Consider the following 11,912-nt stretch of genomic DNA (forward strand, 5'->3'; position numbering starts at 1 on the left):
TAATAAAAAGACACCTTCATAATCATGACATGTGTCATGTCATGATTATGAAGGTGTCATGTCAGTCTTATGCACACCCCTTCAAGTAAAGTGTTACCAAACGTATTCAGACATAATCGTTTTCTCTGCTAAAAAAGGTTCCTAACAAGTTGTTGTAATTTCAATAATAATAATAATAATAATTTATACATCTGATGAGTCAGATGAATCCCCACTTCATAAATTAAAATATTCAAGAAGTTCTGCAGGTATTGTGAAGAAACAAGCGAGGATAATAGCAAAAACAGCAGATCATGGAAATAAATGTTATGTTCCAGGCTGTGCAGGGGATGTGATGTGCAGGGATGGGTTGGTGTCTGTATTCAGAAAGGCACGGAAAACAAATAACGCGAGCCAATAAAGGGACATGGTTAACTGCTTGCTAGCGGTAGCCTGTTATGGCACTTTTCCACTGCATGGTACGGCTCGGTACGATTCACTTTTGGGGGGTTTTCCACTGGGTACAGTACCTAGTACTTTTTTTTAGTACCACTTACCACATAAACAGAGTAAGGAGAGATGACTGAGGATGATGGCGAATGATTTACAGATCCTGAGCACCACTGGCAAGCATCTGATCTTGTAAAATGTGTGGTAAGTAAGTACTGCCGCTGTAGTTTACACAGAGCACGTGCGATCGCAAATCTCGAAAGTCAAAGTAAAAAGCGATCGTGCATTCGAATATATTAATAGCAGCTCCCTGATGCCTGCATTTTATATACAGTATAATTACCCAACAATATAACTGCGAGAGAGAGTACTGAAATATATTTTCCCTGTGTTTCCTTCCTGCTGTGTGAGCTACTGAAATGAGCGGCACTGTGAAACAGCCAATCAGAACAGAGCTCAACATTATTATTCATGACCCTTCCAAATAAGGTAAAAACAGGCCATTTCATTCAAATCCTAGGATTGTAAATGGACATGTAAAACAGTTTCTGGAGATGTTTTGCCCTTACCTAAGCCACATACCTTCTATGTAGATATCAGAGAACAATTTAAAATATTGTATCAATGCATTCTATAGCACCTTTAATATATTTTACAATGTAATTTATTAATGTTATTGCAAGGCTGAATTTTCAGCAGCCATTACTCCAGTCTTCAGTGTGAATCCTTGATCCTTCAGAAATCATTCTAATATGCTGATTTAGTGCTCAAGAAACATTTCTTACTATCACTGTTGAAAACAGCTGTGCTGCTAAATATTTTTGTGGAAACTGTTATGCATTTTTTTTGTTCAAGATTGTTCAGAAGAACAGAAAGAGAAATCTTTTTATTATATAGTATTACATTTACATGTTATATAAACCTTAAATGTCTTTACTATCTATTTAGATCAATGCACTGTTGCTGAATTTAAGTTTTCTTTCAAAAAAAAAAAAAAAAAAAAAAAAAAAAAAAAAACAAACTTTTGAATGATAGCAAATATTAAATATTCTTGATAAGTATTCATGTCTTTCAAATTCAATCGCCCCAAATTTCTGAACAGTTGTGTATACTGTAAAATTTGTTTTTAAGCAAGGGACTTCCATCAACAGGTAGCAATGGATCTCTTTTAGCCTACAATAAATGGCAAATTCACAAATAACCTTAATAAAAATAAAATAATTAAAAATGGCCAAAATGATACAAAACTTACTTAGATTAAATCAAAACAAATATCAAATTTATCATTGCAAATTTCAAACTGAAAGACTATTGTTTGCGGCTTTAAACTGAAAAATCTGGGACACAACAATATCAAAACTAAAGCTTTGATGTGGATATTATGCTGAATAGACGATATTTATTGAGCAATTTAAAGCACAGACCAAATCAGACGATTGTCTGAAACACACTCCACACACACAGATGGAGTTCCACGTGAAATATATAAGTGTAGGCCTTAGCGATCCACCACTGACTCAAAGAGCAGTGGTAAAAAATGACTAAGTTTCACTGATGTATGAAGCAGGAGGGAGTCCATTTATCAGCGGGCCCTCAGCGGTCGCCTGCTCGGGTCCCTCAAGTCACAGGCCGCGACGCTCCCCTTTTGACTGATTAATTAGCCAATCACAAGACATTTTTCACCAGCAGCAGGAGGGTTTATTTCAGCTAATGCTGGGGCCTCGCAAACCGAGCCACGTTCAAGCAAACTCTGCTCTTTCCTTTGGGCCTGCCGGAGTGGAGGGGGCTACGGAGGGGCCGAGGGAGATAAATCACACCCACTCCTCATGACTCCGTACACACTAGCCTAAAGCCTAACTAAGCCCCCGAGAAGAGAATGAGTCAACGAGAAAGAAAGAAAGAGACAGGGAGGGAACAAAATAATAAGAGAGACATTAGGAATAAATACTGAAAGCTGAAAATACAAAAAAAAATGTGATTGAGTAAAGTCAACAGTTGTGAAAAGTCTCAAATAAATATCGTAATGCCAAAAGCGCTAGTCGTGAACATCACTCTCCCTGCTGTTGAGATCTTCCCACATTGTTCAGAGCAAAAAGCAGTGATGGATAGCAGCACGGCCTCCAGACAGCGGTCAATGCAGTCTCTCCAACATGTTGGTTAGCAGTGGTTCTCAACCAGTAGGCCAGGGCCCACTAGGGGGCCTCAGCAAACTTCCTGATGCAGGATGGGATAAAACTATTTAAAATAAGACAAAACAAGTTTGAGAATAAGCTAAAACAGCTAAAAATTAAGATGTAAGCTGGTACTGTATTTCTTATTTTAATTTGTTTCCTCAACTGTCATTTTTATGTATGAACTAGGATTCATACGGTCTTTGAAAACCTGGATATATGAGGGAAATTTAAAGGTGAAAAGTCATGGAAATTAATAAAATCTTGAAAACTTCTATAATTAATATACATTTTTCTAGATACCTGAAGCTCTTAAATATTATTTAAGGTAAAAGTTGTTTAGAAATTAGCTATTTGTAAGATGATATTACTATTATTATTATTATTATTATTATTATTAATTACAATCAACTAGAATTTAAATTCATTAGTAATAAAAAAAACAAATGTAAAGATCATTTAGTTATTGGAATTTATGGAATTTATTTTAAATATTTTATTTAATTATTTTAATATTATTCCTAGTTTAAAATGAAATAAAGAAAAATTAAATTGAGCAACTTTGTTATTACAACAGAAGTACAAGAAAAGTCTTTGAAAATGAGGGACATTGAGTAAAAAAGGTCGAGAACCACTGTGTTCCATTATTGTCCATCACAATATTTCACACTCAGCATGTGTTTATGTAAGCAAAAAGGCTGCAACTGGATTTTGACAGAAAGATAGAGAAGCAATTTGGTCACTTTCCATTTTTGTTAATCCATTGTTGAGATGTGACTTTTCCATCATCATGAGTTATGAAACGAATTAAGAAATTCAAATCAGGACCACAATGAACAAAACAAATAAAAAAAATGTGTAACTTGAAATTTAAAAAAAAAAAGAAATACTACTAAGCCAGCAAAATATAAATACTGCTCCATAACAGTTTCTTAAATCAGGGTAATGAGATAAGGAGCAACTTGGAACGGCCTCCCATGTGCATGCATGTGTGTCAGAGAACACTGTGACAAGAGATAAGGGACAGGCAGGAAGCTCTGAGAGAAAGGAGGAAAACCCCTGGTGCAAGAGGTGGGAGTGAGGGTGATATTACTATTATTATTATTATTATTATTAATTACAATCAACTAGAATTTAAATTCATTAGTAATAAAAAAAACAAATGTAAAGATCATTTAGTTATTGGAATTTATGGAATTTATTTTAAATATTTTATTTAATTATTTTAATATTATTCCTAGTTTAAAATGAAATAAAGAAAAATTAAATTGAGCAACTTTGTTATTACAACAGAAGTACAAGAAATATCTTGGGTGGGCCTTAAAAATTGTCTTTGAAAATGAAATACTACTAAGCCAGCAAGTCGAGAACCACTGTGTTCCATTATTGTCCATCACAATATTTCACACTCAGCATGTGTTTATGTAAGCAAAAAGGCTGCAACTGGATTTTGACAGAAAGATAGAGAAGCAATTTGGTCACTTTCCATTTTTGTTAATCCATTGTTGAGATGTGACTTTTCCATCATCATGAGTTATGAAACGAATTAAGAAATTCAAATCAGGACCACAATGAACAAAACAAATAAAAAAAATGTGTAACTTGAAATTTAAAAAAAAAAAGAAATACTACTAAGCCAGCAAAATATAAATACTGCTCCATAACAGTTTCTTAAATCAGGGTAATGAGATAAGGAGCAACTTGGAACGGCCTCCCATGTGCATGCATGTGTGTCAGAGAACACTGTGACAAGAGATAAGGGACAGGCAGGAAGCTCTGAGAGAAAGGAGGAAAACCCCTGGTGCAAGAGGTGGGAGTGAGGGCGGCCAAGACACAGCAGAAGTGAGATCGGCTCTTTACATGAACGCTAACTGAGCAATGCACTAAAAACCTGAAAGTGACACTGATGACAAGCTTGGTCACAAAAACTCTATGGAACAAGTTTATAATTGTCCTCCTTGCTCAGACTAAAGCGTTTAAAGCGTCAGCTCTTCATGTTGCCCTGTTGTGAACCCAGGATGCATCTACAGTATGCACCAAGGTAAAAATCTTCCACTGGCCGTATCACCACACAAGCACACAATGCACACATAAACAACGCCCCTCTTTGGCTTCCTATGCAGGCCTAACTGCCCCTCGTTTACAGGGTTCGCGACCAGCCCTTTGCCACACGGCCTCCTGGGATACCATTGTGAGCCCGTTCAGATTGGTTTTCAATCCGGTCAATGAAGTCCCTCCAGAGCAAGACAATAACAAACTGCAACAAAACGATTAGCTGAAGAAAAAAAATATATAGCACACTGCCGGCACTTCCAAATTCAGGCGAAGCATGAGCTGCTGCTATTGTGTCGCTTTCTCAGTAGAGAGGTGGTTCTGCGGGGGATTCAGACCTGCAGCACATACATTAAATGTACATGGAACTGCTATGTCACAAAAGCCACAAACTGCTGCCAAACAAGAGGAAAAGGTTAAGAAAATTAAACTGGGATTTGTGTGACAAACTAGATGATACATGGACACCATATGTGGACACACATACTGAAGCTGTCTAAACATACAGAATGTTAATTAATATGGGTTTTAAAGAGGGTGGACGACAGTGAGCAATAAGTAAAAATACTACTTAATAGCATAAGCAAAATGTGAAATCAGCTAATTGAATAACTTAATATAAATTTTTTTAAAGAAAATAATATTTACATTTGAAAACAGAAAATGTTTTGGTTATTTTGAAATAAGTCTCTTTTGTTCACCAAGGCTGCATGTAAAAACAGTAATATTGTGAAATATTGCATTTTAAAATTCTATTTGAATATATTTTAAAATCATTTATTCCTGTGATGGCAAAGCTGATTTTTCAGCAGCACTAGTCCAAGAAACATTTCTTATTAATATAAATGCTAAAAACAGGTGTGTTCATATTTTTTCTTTATTCTTTTTAATGAATAGAAAGTTAAAAAGAAAATAATATTTTTTTTCCTATAACCAATATATTACTGGGGGAAAAATAAAAAAAAAGGCTGATTAGTCTAGCCAACTCCATTTCATCTATTCAGTTTATAAAAATTCCATAAGCATGTTGCAAAATTGCTCAGCTCATCATTTGGTAATGCCATACACACTGGCACTTAGCAACGAGATCACTAAAAACTAGGGATGCACCGATATGAAAATTTTGGCCGATACCGATAACCGATTATTCTTTATTTTTGAAAGCCGATAACCGATATGTTGGCCGATAAATCTATATCCAAATTGTTATATACTTTTTGAGAGCCTGATTACAAAAAAGGTCTCATCATTAAAAGCCACATCCCAAACACTTCAACATAAGCAGCCTAGTTTGAACGGTGTACATTTTAAAAATATTTTTACTCTCCCATTACCAAATTTAGTCATAAAAAAGTCTTACAAATAAATAAAATTATGCATAAATAATGCAAACAAGTCACTGGACATCATTACACGTGTAAAGAATCAAAATGAATGCGCCATAGATCAATAAAACGGAATAGCCTCTGCACGGACAATAATTAAATGATTTTAATTACTAAACCATATTGTTGATGAAAATAATAAGAGAACAATACAAGTGGTTGTTGTTATTAATAATGTATCGATGATTTTGAAAAAGTAACAAATTAATACCACTGTTTTAAATAGCAGCCGTTGAGCTGCGCGTGCTGAAGCTGAAGAGCTGAATGAACATGGTAAACTGAAGCGTTTTGCTGGCAGCTTATTTAACTCAAGGAAATGCATCCTGAGATTAATATTAATACAACATAAACATAATATTACAACTTATATATGTACAAAATGATGCAGTTCTTGCGTGCTATAGTCAGAATGTGTGATCCTGTTGTGGATGCGCTCTTCCCATAACAACGCGCTGAAACACGGCAACTAAACCCAAAGAATTCCCAACGTTTTATTATAATAATGTTCTCATTAGAATGTTATATACATGACATTCCCAATCATAGTTATTAATGTTGTGCACTGCTGTTTGGGCTGCGTGTGCTGAGCTAAAGATGATCACTGGTAAACTGAAGCGCTCTTTTAACTTAACCAAACGCATTCTATATGAGATAAATCAGATATACATCAAATAAACACAATATTACAATGTACAATTGCACAAAAGGCTGCAAACGAACAGCGCGCATCTGAAGTGTCTCTGAAGGAAATAATGCATTATTTATCGGCTTTAAGATATCGGCCAAATTTTCTTATCAGGCCGATACCGATAACAGAAAAAATGAGCCGATATGGGCCGATACCGATATGGTGGCCGATATATCGTGCATCCCTACTAAAAACTAAACAAACATTAATAATGTGGGCAATTACCTGTTTGAGGAGTTATGCACTGAAGAATTAATTGATTTAAACTTCCTGCAAGCCAGAACTATTTTTCTTATTGTCATCCACAATTTTCCACAACAAATTGTCTCAACCTGATGATCGTATGGAAAATATTCAAACTATTTAGCCTTGCCATCTATTTTTGCTTTTTGTAAAGACATTTTACATTAAATGCTAGCTGAAAATCCCCCACTGACATCGTTAGAATATTTGCATTGAAAATGGACACATCAACTCGTCTTCTTTCATTTATTCACACACTCAGTTGTGGTAGATATATACGAAAATACCAAAATAACCAGTTATTTCTATGCTGTATGAGAATCAACATATAACACAACACCGTCTTTGCACAGCAGCCAAGAAACAAGACACATGCTGAGTGTCATGACAACAGTAAAGCAGCTCTGATGTGGCATTTCATTTACGAGCCAAAGCTTAAAACCTAAGCTTACCTAAAACTATTCTTCTGCTGCCTTGCAAGCACCGGTATTTCCTTATGGTAATACAAATCTCACTGAGAACTAAACCACAAAACTGCAGTATAGTATTTACATCTCAACAAAAAAATAAGCAAAAGATGGGTCTTGCTTGCAAAATAATAGGTGTGGAAATAAATTACAATGCCAAATTCAAGGTGGACTTACAAAAGGAAATATAGTCACACCATTGGCTGGGGAAGCCACCTTCAAACTGAATCCAAACTAGCCGTGTAAGCAAAAACTTCACTAAATAATCCCTTCAAACCAACTTCTCCAAACCAAGTTTCCAGGGTTTGAAGGGATCATCAGTAATTCTGTTTTTTTACTTCTATCACTGCCTCCTGTACCTGGGAGATGATGGGGAAATGCAGTTTGATCATGCCCACTAGCACATCATCAGAAATACACTGATTTGACCACAGAGGTGCCTGACAGGACTAGGGGTGAAAGAGTAGAGAGAGGGTGCAAATCTTTTAAGGGGATTTAAGCGGGATCCCTGCCTACAGTGACTCATGTGTGGAGTCAGATTGCACGCTATGACACGGCTCATTATCAGCCTGAAACTTGCTGCGAGCGGGTCACATGAAAGCAGAGGTCAGCGGTCCTTACATGTGGGCTGGACCGTAATCTGCTGCAATAGCTTTGCTACATCTCAATATTACGCTCAAGATGTATGTAACACTTCAAATGTCAGCTTAACATTGAGAAAAGGCTCATTTTGGATCTTAAAGTAATATTAGGGGTTAAACAGCATTTGTGTCTTGGTTATGTTGGTTACCACACAAATTTACAGTAACTTGTCCATGGTTTTCAAAAGATCACACAGAAGTCACCGTTTTTGTTGGTTAACGTGGCAAATCTGTGAAAATTGTGAAATCCACATGGAGAAATATTTCGCCTTCATGCAAAATTCAATGGACTGTGTGGATTTCTATTCAAATTACTGGACTTTGGCCACAAAAATTCACCAAACAACCATAAACGTGACCGCATCTTAACCAAGTATTTTGCTTTGTTTAAACAAAAAAAAACAACCATCTACATTGCGAGTAAATAACTCACATATGCGACTAAATCTTCACTCTGGGCGACTAAATTATGTATAATAGTCTTTGCAACTTCAGGGATCTTATCTATGCACAATCAGCTTGTAACACTACAAAGAGAAAGGAAAAGGGCAGAGGATGCTAAATTTCCTTTTTTACTGTACTGTATTGTGGTGCAAGCCAATTCATACAATTCTTTGGTATTTGAACTTTTCTAGTGCTTTTCATCTACTGCAAGATTACTTTACAGTAGTAAAATGAAAATGATTTTTTCCCCAAACGTTCATTGCTGAATTACACATCTGTATCTGAAATTTAATTTATGTATACTGTAATAGACATTAAGCTGCAAAAATAATTCCTGAATCCTAGTAAGAGTTTTTTGTTACAGTTTTATTGATCTCAGTGTTCACTGGGCAGGAAAGTCATCTGTGTATTTGAATTGTGTGTAAGCATTCACAGTCTTTTTCAACTGCTTACACACAAAATCTTTACTTGTCACATAATTTCTGAAAGCTGACACTCAAACACCAGATCCACACACCAAATCTGTAAAACCATACACTAATTCTCGGCCTTTGACTCCGTTTTCCAATTTCATAAAACACTTTTTGCAAACCACAACACAAATCTCTATGTAGCACACAAAAATCTAACAGGCATTAATATTATGGCAAAGGTGTTTGCAAATGTTTGCTTTTGAGATATGTTTATGATATTTTGAATGCAGTTCGATGTTCTTGATGTTTGCTGAAGTGTTGCTAGTTGGTTGCTAGGATATTCTGGGTGGTTGCTAGGCTCTTGCTATGTAGTTGCTGGGGTGTTGCTAGAGCATATGGTTGATAAGAGTTTGTTCTGGGTGATTACAGACATTCCCACCTCTGTTAATAACAGAAAATCAAACATTGTTTTCAAAACTGATCCAGTTTCAGTGCTTTGATATTATTGTATTTCTTTCTAATGTCAGGAAATTCAAAAGTGTTTGTTGCTCTTAAACTTGCACCAAAACGTGATTTATTCCATCTAAGTAGCCAATGTAATTTTAATAGAACCACATGTTTTTTTAGTGATACAAGCTCAGAAACATTTATAACCGGTTGAAGTTTTTTTACATTGTGTATTGACTTGGTGCAATGATGGATATTAAAATGTTATTTATTTTTTATTTTAAACAGTATAGATGATTACTTAATGGTAATACAATACACAACAGTGTATGTCAGACCATAAATCCCCAAAAACTATGCATGGGGGCTTGCTTTGGTGTTGCCACCCCAAAAAATTCTAGATCCGCCCCTGTATATAAATATAAAAATAAATAAATAAGTGTGTGTGTGTAAAATGGCACAGCTATACAAGTATAGTATTTCAGTCTGGAGAGCAAACAAAACAATTTACTAGCCAATGGCAATTCAATTGCCAAGGTGTCCGTAGAGGGTTGAAAAAGAAGGGACAAACTGATTTTTTTTTTTGGTAATCAAAATTATTATATTAACTTGAACCCGGATATTTACTGTAGAAAATGTAAAAAAAAAAAAAAAAGATGGATGTGTTGTCAACTTGCATTGCTTACTTCATCTTGGTCTCTTGTCTCTCGTTTCGATCGCTTCCCAAAAATACAAGCTAGGTCTGTTTTGCTGCGACTGGACAGGTCCTTTCCTGTGAGAAAAGGTTAAAAACAAGGAGACTTTTTTTTATAGATCTTTGACATTATTCCACACAATAGAACATTTGTGTAAACATTTCGAGCTCTACTTTAATGTAAGGGCAGCAGGGTTCTATTCAACCTGCAGATGCTTCTGCCAAACCTGTCAAACTAACGTGCGCTACCAAATACATATTTAAAATTTAGACTTTAGTGATAGTTCCTTTTCGATTTAAAAAGAGAACTGTTTATTATGCATTTCACAAACGTCTGGAGAGATGAAAAGGAAACGTTTCCGGTCGCAACCTATTGACAAATGGATATGTTTCTAGTGGCGTTCAACTTTGTAATCTATTGATTTAAATGGATAAGGGTCACTGGACAGTTTTGAACTCCTGCCGAGAGGAAAGGTTTAGAGGTAAAAGAGGGCACGTTGCGTGGTCGCAGGGGATGAAACGGCGGAGGAAAAACAAACGGTTCAGGGGAGGCCCCACCTCACACCTCCCGTTTTCCAGCAGCTCAAAGGCTCCAGGAGTGCCTGGGCGCCCGTCTCAGCCGCGAGTCCTGTTCGTACAGCTGCATCCTCTTCCTCCAAGCAGCTCCTGATAACACTCACTTATTTATTGCTCTAGGGTCTTTTTCAGCGTGGCTTTCAAAGGGGAGACCTTGCCTTCAAGTAACCAAGGTATCCTGTAAGCAGTCTAAACAAAAGGCCAGGCCCGAACAAGCTTTCCACTGATCACAGTGGACAACAAGTGGAGCCCAAAAATGACCTTTTTACTTTTGGAAAAGAGATCTATCAACTAACAAAGGGTTAGTTTTGGGTGTAACTACAAATGCCACTGGAAACCTTCAGAGGATTAACTCAACTAAAATTGAACATTTTGAATCATTTACCGATCACTTTTATTTTTTCCATTTAACTGCAAGGAATGGGGACTAGAGATTTCAAGCTTCAAAAATGCAAAAGTACCATAAAAACATCATATGACTCATGTTATACATTCTAGATATTCGAAAGTCAAATGACAGTTTTGTGTGAGAAAAAATTAAGTCACTGAAACATTTAAGTCACTGAAACTCAAGAACCGGATCAGTCAGATTTGTGATGAATAATCAGTGAGTTGAACTCAAGAACTGGATCAGTCACATTCGATTTGAATCAAAGAATCAAGTGAGTTGAACTCAAGAACTGGATCAGTCTGATTCGTGATAAATCACTCATTCAGTGAGTTGAAGGCAAAAACTAGATCTGTCCAATTCATTAACCATTTAGGTCAGTTTTGTGAACTAAATCAACCAATTCTGCTTTTGAAAAAACGATAAGAATAAAAATTCTAAATTATTCATCATGAATCAGGCATTTATTATCTGTGAATAATAACTTGATTGAAATGTTCACGTCTTCTGAATTCTTCAAAAGTTGTATGGACTTTTTTATGTTACTTTTCTATCATTTTGAAGCTTGACAGCACTAGACCTCATTTAACGTCATTATATTGAAAGTATCGCTTGGATATTCTTCAAAGCAAAACAATTTTTGAGTGAAATATTCCTTTAAAAACAAAACTCTTTAAAGTGTCTGAAAGCTATGGATGAGTGGCAGTTAGGCTTGCCGCGATAGACGGTGATACTGGTGTTAAGCCGCAACACCGGTTACGTCACTTGCCCACCACGGCAACGACCCCCACCCTCGTTTAGATTTTTTATAGTAATAAAAATCATTTAGTTAAGTAAAAGAACAGATTAAAATGTAAAAATTAAAAAAAAAAAA

General features: G+C 35.9%; 1 protein-coding gene across 1 annotated transcript in view; it reads right to left on the minus strand.

The window, feature by feature from the left end:
* LOC107561924 (PIN2/TERF1-interacting telomerase inhibitor 1-like) overlaps nucleotides 1–11,912 on the minus strand; it is a 29,783-nt gene that overhangs the window by 9,776 nt on the left and 8,095 nt on the right. The window contains exon 5 of the mRNA XM_016246461.1: nucleotides 10,067–10,152. Within this exon, the coding sequence (XP_016101947.1) occupies nucleotides 10,067–10,152 (86 nt within the window). The remainder of the gene's footprint in view (nucleotides 1–10,066; nucleotides 10,153–11,912) is intronic.

Source organism: Sinocyclocheilus grahami, unplaced genomic scaffold (genome assembly GCF_001515645.1).
Source record: "Sinocyclocheilus grahami isolate Dianchi unplaced genomic scaffold, SAMN03320097.WGS_v1.1 scaffold799.1, whole genome shotgun sequence".
NCBI lineage: Eukaryota > Metazoa > Chordata > Actinopteri > Cypriniformes > Cyprinidae > Sinocyclocheilus > Sinocyclocheilus grahami.